This window comes from Colobus angolensis, unplaced genomic scaffold, assembly GCF_000951035.1.
Source record: "Colobus angolensis palliatus isolate OR3802 unplaced genomic scaffold, Cang.pa_1.0 Scaffold32, whole genome shotgun sequence".
NCBI classification, from domain to species: Eukaryota; Metazoa; Chordata; class Mammalia; order Primates; family Cercopithecidae; genus Colobus; species Colobus angolensis.
In genome coordinates, this window is record NW_012116488.1 from 3840241 (window position 1) to 3852277 (window position 12037).

At 55.2% G+C, this 12037-nt stretch overlaps 1 protein-coding gene across 1 annotated transcript in view; it reads right to left on the reverse strand.

Moving 5' to 3' along the window:
* Positions 1–380: 380 nt before the first annotated feature.
* Positions 381–12037, reverse strand: part of DYNC1H1 (dynein, cytoplasmic 1, heavy chain 1) — a 93754-nt gene continuing 82097 nt past the window's right edge. The window contains 16 exon segments of the mRNA XM_011951450.1: positions 381–746; positions 990–1117; positions 1324–1492; positions 1624–1766; positions 2561–2714; positions 3203–3414; positions 6879–6982; positions 7086–7303; positions 7530–7700; positions 9150–9263; positions 9390–9513; positions 9609–9669; positions 9773–9884; positions 10155–10315; positions 11201–11276; positions 11450–11624. Of these exon segments, the coding sequence (XP_011806840.1) occupies positions 618–746; positions 990–1117; positions 1324–1492; positions 1624–1766; positions 2561–2714; positions 3203–3414; positions 6879–6982; positions 7086–7303; positions 7530–7700; positions 9150–9263; positions 9390–9513; positions 9609–9669; positions 9773–9884; positions 10155–10315; positions 11201–11276; positions 11450–11624 (2251 nt within the window). The 3' untranslated portion in view covers positions 381–617.

The following is a 12037-nucleotide window of genomic DNA, read 5'->3' on the forward strand; positions in this document are numbered from 1 at the left end:
GCCTCAACCTCTTGGGCTTGGGTGATCCTCCCACCTCAGCCCTCAAGTAGCTGGGACTACAGGTGTGCACCACCATCCCTGGTTTAATTTCTTGTAGAGACGGGTTCTCACTGCGTTGCCGAGGCTGGTCTTTAACTCCCAGACTCCCAAAGTGCTGCGATTACAGGCGTGACCCACTGTGCCCGGGCCTCAGGGCTTCCAGAGCCACCTCTCGCTGTGTCTGTGTCTGAGAAGGGGTCTGCTGTGGCCGCTCTGGAGCAAACTCATGATGCAAGCGAGGTGGGGAGCGGCATGGCTGCCGTGGGCTGCCCTCCCTGGGCTGCAGGAAGGCACGGCTCTCCGCCCTGGGGCGAAGGTGAGACAGAAGAGGCGGAGTCGGCTCATGCTTAGTGTTTTATTTCCTCAAAGGAGCCCTGCCGTTGGCCTTCTCAAATACCTCCCGGTGTCCTCCCAATTTCCACCACTCCCAGCCGTCAGAGTCCGTTCAGCTTCCTCCAACCTCCAACCAACCACTTTCTTCTCACAAGCTCAGACCTTCCAAACATTTTCATAATGAATAAATGTTAAATAACAACTTTCACTATCACAGAAAGGGCAGCTAGAAAAGTTAGTTCTATCTACTCCGTGCACAAGACCGCGACACCCCGCTCGTAGAAGCTGCGAGGATCCTCCTTTGTAGCAATTTCAAAGTCGACGGTGAAAATAAGGTCTGCACGGGTGAAGTTCAGGTACACAGGTAAGGTCACCTGCAGGAGAAGCAGAGGGGTTTACTGGTGGCTTCAGGGAAAAGTAAGAAAACCGGAAGACTGCCAGGGACAGCTGATGGGGGCCCCGGCAAGAGAGAGGTTGGGACAGGTGCAAAATGGTTTTCCTCTATGAACCTGACCTCCAGGTCCAAGCACAACCCAGGCGTAGAAAAGGAGACGCCTCTGCCCTTGGTTACTGCAGGGGTCGCTGCAGGAGACCCAGGAAAGGCAGCGCTTCCTTACCACACTGGCCTTCTTCTCGGCGTTCGTCTGCTTGAGCCAGCGCAGCTGCGTCAGGGGAAGGGCGGTGGAGATGGCGCTGGACAGCGACAGCTTGTTGTTGCTGCACGTGGCCCCTTGAAGTTTCAAACCTGTGGGGCGGAAGCCAAAACCCAGGCTGAGGTGAAAGGCCAGCCACACAAACCGCGGGCACAGGGCTCCCGGAGGCTGCCACACACCGCGGCTCCACCCGACCACCAGCGGGTCACCCTAAGTGCGTGTATCTGGGAACAGTGGTCTCAGGCCACTGAGGCCACCTGCAGAGAAGAGCCAGTATTTCCTGTGAGACTCCACTCACCCGTGACTCCAAAGCTGCAGGCGTCCAGGGTGGCGCCCTGTGAGGTGGTGACGTTGACTTCCAGGCAGAGCTCCTCCAGGGACCAGCTGTTGGCCTGGGCCACGTACTGCCTGGTGGCAGTGATGTACGCCTCCGGCACGAACAGGCCACCCAGGCACACGTGGATGTTCTGTGGAAAGCGGCAGCCCCCGGGGGAAGGAGCTCAGGTCAGACCTGGGCCCTGTGTTTGTCCCCAGAGCCACCCCCACCCCAACCCAGGACAGCTGCTGACCACCCCAGACTCGTCAGGAGCGCCTTCACCTTCAGCTCCTTGGCGCCACCCGACGCAGCCGCCAGTGAGATGTTCTGCAGCTGTTTGATCCTCTCGCTGAAGTCGGACACCCACTGGATGACCGTCATGCCGGCAGGCACCGTGTAGTGGGACCAGCTCCGAGGCAAGATCCCTGCAGCCAAGGCACACAGAGCGCACGGCGTCAGCTCTCACAACCCCCCCAGCACAGATGGGGCAAAGCTGCAAGTGCTCCGGCGTCCTGGCTGCCCACACAGGCGGCCGGCGGCTCCACCTGCTGCCTTTCCCAGGCTGCGCTTTATGCCCCTGGTGCCGCCCTCACCTCCGTATCTGCTCTAACTCAGGCTGGTCCAGAGCATGTCTCAGAACCGTGCAATTTCTAGGGTCAAATTAGTCCAGGTGTGTCTGTCTGGAGGACCATAATCACGTTCAAGTAAAACCACGGCTAAAAACTCATGTCACACAAGTGGCTCAGTGTTCCTGGTAATTAGGGCTTTTTGGGCAAATAGGAGGACGCTGGGGGCTTCCCACAACTTTGGACAAGCCCCCCATGCCTGCCTGCCCCTGCTTTCCCACTGTCCTGGGGGATGCCCATTCTTCACAGGCCGTAAGCTACTACCGTCTGTCACTGTCCTGGACCACCACATTCCCCAGTCACTGTCTTGGAAGACCCCTAAAAAAACTGTAGAAGTTGCGTAAAGATTTTGGTCAACATTCAGTGAACCGGCACAGAAGAAAAACAAATTCTTCAGTATTTCTAATCCCTGCCCCTCCCCCCGCCCACCTTGAGGGTAAGAGCACAGAGCTGCTCTCAGAGGGAACCCCCCAGGCCTGCTGTCGCGCGTGGTGCTGTGTGGCTGGGCTGGGCCAGGCTGTGGCCCCAGGCTAAGGAGGCCCCAGGCCAGGGTGCCCACCGGAGGCCACACCGTGAGTTCGGCGCCCGCGCACCTTTCACCAGCTCGTTGATCAGCGTGCGCAAGTAGTTGGTCTGCTTCTTCTTTCCTTCGCACACCTGGACCACATCCGCAAGGTCCTGGCGAACGTCCTGAAGCAGCTTCGCGCCCATCTTCACTTCTCTCTCAAAGAACCTGAACAAAGGATCCTAAAATCGTTCAAAAGGATGAAGAGAAGTTAGGAAGAGGTTCTTTCTCCAGCAAAAAGATCAAACAGAAGTAACTCAGCCTCCGGGGAGAGCCCCAGAGCTTCCGACCTGTCCAGGGTCATGGACAGCTTTGGCAGAGCATGACTTGGAATCGAGCTTGTGTGAGGCTGAGGCTGCTCAGAAACCCGCTGAGGCCCCTGCCTGAGTCGCAGCTCTCGGGCCCCCCTAGGGAGGAAGGGCTGCGGCGGCTCGCTTGGACGTTGTCTGCCTATCTCACCATCTGCTGGAGTGTTTTCCGTCCATTTCAAAAGGGCCAACTCATTTTGCCAATGCCTGGGCTCAGCTGGACACCTGCCCTGAGGTGACATGGGTGTGAGCACCTTCCGTCCAGCACAATGGAACCAATATTGGGTCCACAAACGATGGTCCGTGACCATATCCAGTATCTGGGACCTTGAGACCTGGCCGGCCCGCCACCCTCCAGCTACCTTGATATTCTCCACAGTGCGCTTGAGGTGGCTGAGTGTCTGGGGGATGAGGTGGAGCCAGTTGGACGCGGTGGTGTGCAGCGTCCGCATCCAGGCGGGACGGCCGTCGGACGTGGAGTCTGTCCTCGTCTTCTTCTCGGTCTCTGCGTAGGCCAGGTCGTCCTCATCCTCTAACATCTGCATCTTCAGCATCTTACTGATCATGTCCACACCTGGCCCATATTCCCACAGTCACAGCAGGAGGGAGGGAGGGGACGGGTAAGAAATCACAGAGGGAAAAAGGACTTGAGTATAAAGGCCACGTGGTGAGTCTGCACTGGGAACTGCAGCAATCTGAAAGGTACTCAGTCATATATATATAGAGAGAGAGAGAGACAGAGACGGAGTCTCCCTCTGTCACCCAGGCTGGAGTGCAGTGGTGTGACCTTGGCTCACTGCAACCTCTGCCTTCTAGGTTCAAGCGATTCTCCTGACTCAGGCTCCCAAGGAGCTGGGATTACAGGCACGTGCCATCAGGCCCAGCTAATTTTTTTGTGTGTTTTTAGTGGAGACAGGGTTTCACCATGCTGGCCAGGCTGGTCTCGAACTCCTGACCTCAGGTGATCTGCTCACCTTGGCCTCCCAAAGTACTGGGATTACATGAGCCACCATGCCTGGCCAGTCGTATATGTTTTTAAAGCACAGAAAACGACCTGACCAGAAAGCTAAGGAGACAAATACAGAAAAAAAACTGTTACCAGGTCAAGTACATGACTATTAAAACTGACCCAGCAAGACAGACACAGTGGCCCACACCCACAGTCCCAGCACTGTGGGAGGCTGAAGTGGGAGCATCTCTTGAACTCAGGGGTTCAAGACTATCCTGGGCAACATAGTGAGACCCTCATCTCTACAAAAAATGAGAAAGCCAGGTGCGGTGGTGGCACCTGTGGTCCCAGCTACTTGGGAGGCTGAGGTGGGAGGATGGCTTGAGCCCAGGAAGCTGAGGCTGCAGTGAGCTGTGATTGCACCACTGCACTCGTCTGAGTGACAGAGCAAGACTCAGTCTCAAAGCAACACAAAAAAACTGAACCAGCAGCCTGAGTCCAAAGACTCAAGGCAGGCTCTTCAGGACCCTGGGTTCACGGTGAGACCTGGGTCAAGCCCCAGCCCGCTTTGTGCCCGACCACGAATGAGTGCGTGCTCGAGAGGGGCTCCAGGAGGGGGTGCCACCTGCCCTCTTAATTCAGAAAACTGGTCGCCATGGTGTCCCTTGACCTGTGACTGCCACCATGTGGCTGGGATTACCCTGAGCCCTGCGGTGCCTGCCATGTGCTCCAGCCTCACCCAGATCACCGGGCTTTCCCTCCAGACCTGCCCATGGCACCTGGCTTTTGCCCTCTCTGGGACGTGACTGGTGATGATGCGGGGCAGCTGGATCTCTGGGTTAGGGCCGCTCCCCTTTCCTGCCCCTGACACAGAGTGCTGAATGTCAGGCTCCCAAGAGCACTGCCTCTGGGAGTTGCACTGTAGGGAGGCAGGGCCTAGGCCTCGCTGCTGTGCTCTAAGTGGGACTGGACAAGGTGACGGGTGTGCTGTCCCCAGCACAGTGCTGGCACAGCACGGGGCTCAAAGAGCAGACATGATAGGCCTGAGGGGTCCTTCACAGGGACCCAGTTGTGCAGGGCCACACTGGGGCTCCCGGCATGTGACACCCAGTACTAAGCACAGGCCTCTGTAGGAGCCCACGCCCCTGCCCCACCCTTGGAAGCATGCTTGGTGCCCAGGGCTCCAATTCTCCTGGGCTTCCTCGCCAGCTCCACATGACTCAGCTGCCAACTGTCTTATGTTTTCATTCTGAACGGGCAGCTGGGTTTGCGGACCCGAAGCTGGTCTACAAGCACATCCTCCGTGGGAGACAGCTGCTCTCACAGGAGGCACAGATGCCCTGCAGGGTGGCCTCGGCTGAAAGTCAAGCCCCATAACTGGAAGTTCTGCCTACAGGACTGAAGAGGTGGCCTGAAGGAGTGGCCTGATACTATCCTGTTAACTAGCTGTGAGCTTCAGCAACCCCTTTGTCTTCTTTGCTTTTCGTGATTTTTCCCCGTAACAAAAAGTTGAGATTTGATCAGCCACTGTCAACCCCATGTGTAGTGCTTGGAGGCTTTGTGAAGGCCAATTGCTGGGCCTGTCCCTAGTCCTGATGGAGTGCGTCTGGGCAGAGCCTGGGAACATGCATTTCTTTCTTTTTTTCTTTTTTGAGATGGAGTCTTGCACTGTCGCCCAGGCTGGAGTGCGGTGGCGCGATCTCGGCTCACTGCAAGCTCTGCCTCCTGGGCCCACGCCATTCTCCTGCCTCAGCCTCCCGAGTAGCTGGGACTATAGGCTCCTGCCACCACGCCCAGCTAATTTTTTTTTGTATTTTTAGTAGAGACGGGGTTTCACTGTTGTTAGCCAGGATGGTCTCGATCTCCTGACCTCGCGATTCACCCGCCTCGGCCTCCCAAAGTGCTGGGATTACAGGCGTGAGCCACCGCACCTGGCCGGGAACTTGCATTTCTAAGACGTTTTGGGCAGGTTACTGCTGCTGGTTTGGGACACACACTGTGAGAGACACTGGGTTAGAGAATTTCTAAGGTCCCTTCTGGCTCATAGCACTTGAAGTCTTGAAGAAAACAACTAGTAAGTGAAAAGGAAAAAAAGACGGCTAAAAAATTCTAGGGAAGATGAATGGTTTTAAAATATCCCTTAGTATCAGGTACTTTTTAACTCTTGAAGAAAAAAAAAGACACAGTTTTTGTTTTTTGAGACAGAGTCTCGCTCTGTCGCCCAGGCTGGAGTGCAGTGGCGCAATCTCAGCTCACTGCAACCTCCGCCTCCCGGGTTCAAGCGATTCTCCTTCCTCAGCCTCCCGAGTAGCTGGGATTACAGGTGTGCGCCACCACACTCGGCTAATTTTTGTATTTTTAGTAGAGATGTGGTTTTGCCATGTTGACCAGGCTGGTCTGGAAATCCTAATCTCAAGTGATCTGCCCGCATTGGCCTCCCAAAGTGCTAGGATTCAGGTGTGAACCCCTGTGCCCAGCCAGTAACTGCTTTTCAATATGAGATGAAAATCTAAATGTTATTTCTAGGCTCATTTACATAAATATCAAGCCTCTTCTCTAGAACTGCGTTGATGCTGCAGAAAAGATCCCTGTTAGACACGGTGAAACCTCGTCTCTACAAAAAAAAAAATATACAAAAAACTAGCCGGGCGAGGTGGCGGGTGCCTGTAGTCCCAGCTACTCGAGAGGCTGAGGCAGGAGAATGGCGTGAACCCGGGAGGTGGAGCTTGCAGTGAGCCGAGATTGCACCACTGCACTTGGGGCTGGGCAACAAAGGGAGACCCTTGTCAAAAAAAAAAAAAAAAAAAGATCCCTGTTAGAGCCAGTTCTTCCCTCTGCCTCCCCTCCGAGTGGAGCTAGGAGCAGCTGGAGACTGGCAAGGAGGCCGAGGCTGACAGAGCCACAGCCAGCAAAACCAGGGAGGGCCTGGGACAGCAGCACACTCACCGTGTGTGGGGACCCTCGCCACCCACCCTGCGTGAGGGGAGGACCCTCGCCACCCACCCATGTGGGCACCCTCGTCACCCACCCCACATGAGGGGAGGACCCTCACCACTCCCCCGTGCGTGGGGAGGACCCTCGTCACCCACCCTGTGTGGTGAGGAGCACTCTCTCGGCATTGTTGGGCAGGCCCAGCCAGGAGGGCGTCTGGGTGTCGGGGAGCAGCTCCACCCACTGCACAAACTCCTCTCGCCTAGAAAACCAGTGCATTTGGAAATGATGTTAGAGGCTACCTGTGAGTGACACCAGACACCCTGACGTCACAACTGTCTCCATTCCAGCAGGCAGCTGCATACCTGATGCCGTCTGGCATTTGAATGTCTTTATGCCCGTCGACCTTGCATGCCAGCTTAAACTCACTGTCGAAACTCCTGGTTGTGAACAGGCGCTCCAGGAAGGTGTTGAGCAGACGTTGGTCAAACTCATTGTCCACGCGCCCGCCATAAATGGACTGGGCCATCAAGGTCTTTAGTGCAGACCACGGGATCTTATCCGGTGAGATGTTCTGCCTGCCCTGGGGGAGGAAAAGCAGGGTTCGTGTGTGGTCGGAGGCGGGCATGCCCGGGGCTCCCTTTCGAGGGGCACAGCTTTCCTCCTCACTCCCCATGCCCGGCTAGGCTCTGGTGGTCACGAGGGGTCAGCTCGCTCTTCCAAGCTGAGTCTGGCCTCTCAGCACCATGCCCTGCGGCGTCCTTCCCAGGTACACATCCGCTGCCTGTCCCGGCACGGCCCACACTTGCCTTGGCTGTGTCGTCCAGCCACGTGTCCACTGTATCGCAAGCAGACCGCAGGTCAGACTCTCCAAATTCATACTTCTTTGACCACCCCAGTGGTGCATATCGTAAGCGTTCTTGGATGATGGCATGGAACCAGGCCAGCAGGAAGTACAAGCGGGCACGCTCGTTGGGAGACTGGGTGAGGAAAGTGACCGAGTAGAGAGTCATTAGAGAGCAGCACTTCTCCAAGCATAGCGCAGAGGCTAGGTCAGAGTCAAAGCTTTACAAAGAGCTCTCCACATCCTGATGGTGGCAGCAAATTCACACGAGTACTGTTGCTAGGAGAGAAGTATGCCAACTTTTCTATTAATAGAGATGCCATCCAATGAGACCATCAGAGAATTTATTCAGCCAATAAGAAATCTAGGCCGGGCGCGGTGGCTCAAGCCTGTAATCCCAGCACTTTGGGAGGCCAAGACGGGTGGATCACGAGGTCAGGAGATCGAGACCATCCTGGCTAACACGATGAAACCCCGTCTCTACTAAAAAAAAAAATACAAAAAGCTAGCCGGGCGAGGTGGCGGGCGCCTGTAGTCCCAGCTACTCGGGAGGCTGAGGCAGGAGAATGGCGTAAAACCTGGGAGGCGGAGCTTGCAGTAAGCTGAGATCCGGCCACTGCACTCCAGCTTGGGCGACAGAGCGAGACTCCGTCTCAAAAAAAAAAAAAAAAAAAGAAATCTACAGAAGGCAGAGTTTCTAGGAATGTCAGAAAAGGTGGATGTGACACAAAATAGAACAGAACTGACAGAACGAAGCCCTGCCACAATCCCCTTTCTCTTGCCCAAGAGTCTTGGTTTTCACTTGGCACCTGGGAGGGCTCTGCTTGGTCTCCGGGGGCCTGTGCTGGGGGAGAGGAGATTGTCTGCCACTTGGGGACACAGCGCTGGGTCCCAGCTTCTCCGTGGGTGGGCATCTCTGCTCCTCTAGGACCTAATCACACCCCATAATCAAACACGGCTTTTACTTTTCAACCTGCTCACAGGAAGGAAATTTTATAGAGAGAGACAGGATCTCACTATGTTGCCCAGACAGGTCTGTTTTTTTTTTTTTTTTAGATGGTATCTCACTCTGTCGCCCAGGCTGGAGTGCAGTGGTGCGATCTCAGCTCACTGCCAACCTCCGCCTCCTGGGTTCAAGCAATTCTCCTGCCTCAGCCTCCCCAGTAGCTGGGACTACAGGCATCCACCACCATGCCTGGCTAATTTTTCATATTTTTAGTAGAGACGGAGTTTCACCATGTTGGCCATGCTGGTCTCAAACTCCTGACCTCAAGTGATCTGCCCACTTAGGCCTCCCAAAGTGCAGGGATTACAGGCGTGAGCCACCACACCTGGCCTGCCCAGTCTTGAACTCCTGGGCTCAAATGATCCTACTGCCTCGACCTTCGAAAGTGCTGGGATTACCAGTGTGAGCCACGATGCCCGGCCAAGGAAGGAAATTTTACCTACAGCCGAAAAGCAAAAGCACCTGTGCAATTCACCACATGGCACTTCTGGGACACCCAGGGACCCACTTCTGCATTTGGTGATGGCACTGGGCTTCGGCTTCTATGGAGAAAGCATACCAGGAGAACAAGGTACTTACCTTGCATATCCGTGAGACGGGAATGCTGCTGAACGTCCTCAGCATGTTGGCCTTCACCCCTGGTGGTGGCTCAAACACAAAGATGCGACCCGCACGGAGCAGATTCACTGGCACCTAAGAGACAGCGCGGCTCCCGTTACAGCTCGGGTGTGGACACGGGCGCCTGTTCCATTCTACCACACGGGCGCCGACAGGACTGCCACAGCAGCCTGCAACGTCTCCACCCCTTCAAACACCCACCTTGGGGTTGATCTCCATGGTGAGGAAGAGTCGGAAGCAGGCATGTGGCTGCAGGGAGTGCAACTTCTTCTCCAGCTGCATCAGCCACCCTGGGGCCAGATGTACATTCTTCAGCATCACCCACCTGCACACACACAGTGAGAGTCACACAACACGCCAGGCTGCCTGCCTGAATGCCTGGGGACTAAGGCTTTCTTCAGCCAAAGAGAACAGGCCTACCTGCCCGACTTCACAGCCGTGTTTATTGCCTTATCTGCTTGGTTAAAGCCTTCTGCAGAGCCTGGCGCAAGGAAACTTAGTGTCAGCAGCGGCAGCCGCGGACATCAACGCCCACCACGAATCCTGCGGGGCTCCAGCCCATGAAGCCCATCAAGCGCCCTTACCGATTGCAATGGAAGTGATCTGCGTGTTCTGCTCGGCTGCAAGGTCCTCGACATGCCCACTGGCGTCGTAACCAGGCACAGAGCACATTAGGACAGGAGTGTTGGGCTTCACCTGCAAACAGAGAAGGCAGAAGTTACAGCAGTGCCAGCAAATAGTGTGTACCTGTCAAGGGAAAGGAGCGCCCTGAGTGAGGGGTCTGAGATGTTCTTTCGGGGTCCAGGTGTGGGCACCACGCAGCCAGTTGAGAATCTGCAGTGAGTTCCTGGTCTTAGGAGCAGACTGTAACCTGGAGTGACAGCAGGCGCCAGGGCTGCTGACAGCTGTGGTTGGGGAGGTGGGCGTGGAGTCTCTTGGGACGCCTGGGCTGTCTCAGGACATTACCTCTGTGCCCACGATGTGGGTCAGGTCGAGCGGCTGCTCCATGATGGACATGAAAGACTCCCCAAGGTTTGTTGAAACAAACACGTGGGCCATGGCCAGCAGGCGATCGGGCCGGAAAGCCTGGATCAGGAGCAGGCGGTGGATGGCCTGGCCAATGGGTGCTGAAACAGGGACAGAGCGGTGGGTGCTGGGTGGAAGCGAGGACTTGGAGACGCCCTCCCCTGCCTGGAGTGTTCCTCCCAAAGCACCCACTCAGCATTTCAGGATCAGCTCAAATCAGGAAATTCAGCCACATCTCCTGTGCCTTCCGTGAGCCCTCTGGACACGCCTATGAGAACACCTTACCACCTGGATGTATCCATAGGACAAGGTGCCGTTTGCTGATTTTTAATTACTACACTAATACCTGCTCACTTCCTGAGAACACCTGAAGGTACTCAGGAAGCGGGTCCACGCTCTGCCCTCCACAGTCTGACACTTCCTCTCAGCCTGGCTAGCCCAGGTCTGGCCTAACACACTCAAAACCGGCTGATGGCATTCCATTCCTGTCTGCAGCATGAATACAGCCAGTTAACTCCTTACCACTGGGCGGGAGCTCCTCACCTAGTTCTCTTATGGTCTTCAAGCATGCGATGAACAGGAATTGGAAATTTCTGATCTACCTCTAACCCAACACCTATCTAGAAGCGATCTCCCTAAGTGGTTTCCTTAAAAAGTTTTAACATTGAAACACTTATCTCGGGCATCAGTGACCACTCACTCAGAGACAGGTCTCTGTCTGCTGCCCAGGCTGGAGTACAGTGGCGCAAACGCAGCTCACGCAAGCTCGACCTCCCAGGCTCAAGTGACCTTCCTGCTTTAGCCTCCCGAGTAGATGGGACTACAGGTGTGCACTGCCACTCCTGGCCAAGGCTGTATTTTTTGTAGAGATGGGGCCTCCCTATGCTGCCCAGGATAGTAACTTTGCATGTTTTTAAAGCATCCGTTTAAGCAGCAAAACCCAACTTTACATTCAGGTTCAGAAAGAAAACCACAGCGGGGCTTACTTGCAGGTGTTTCTTCACTCCAGAGGTAGGGCACGGTCTGCTCCGGGGAGCTGCTGTCCAGCCAAATGCCAAATTGCTGTGGAGACAACAGTGGAAGCACCCATGGGGCAGGGCCGGCCTCGGGGGACTGACACAAGGGTCTGACGCAAGCGCGCACACACATTCTGGGTTTTATACAACATGCGATTCCTCACATTTCCTGGGAAAAGGCTGACATTTTTCACTGGAAACATTCAAAAGAACAATCACCTCATCTGCCTGAACCTTTGCAATCAAGTCCTTAAACGCGGGAAGGCAGCTCAGCCTCACCACCGCCTCCGCCTGCTCCACAGTCAGGCCCTGGATCCTGGGGGTGGAGCCAGCACTCAGGACGATCTCATTTCCTCTCAGGAAGTGCTGGAATTCTGCATCGTAGGCGGGCTCCCTGCGAAGGGTGCAACAGTTAGCTAGGGTCCCTCATGTTCATTCCCACTGTCACTAAAATAACAGTTGTGATTTAAAGGAAAGAAAAAACAGGCCGGGTACAGTGGCTCATGTCTATAATCTCAGCACTCTGGGAGGCCAAGGCAGGCGATCACTTGAGATCAGGAGTTTGAGACCAGGCTGGGCTGCCAACGTGATGAAAATCCATCTCTACTAAAAATACAAAAAAATTTAGCTGGGTGTGGTGGCAGGCACCTGTAGTCCCAGCTACTCAGGAGATTGAGGTAGGAGAATGGCTTGAACCTGGGAGCTGGAGGTTGCAGTGAGCTGAGACTGCATGACTGCACTCCAGCCTGGGAAACAGGGAGACTCTGTCTCAAAAACTAAAAGAAAAGAAGAAATAAAAGCACGTAT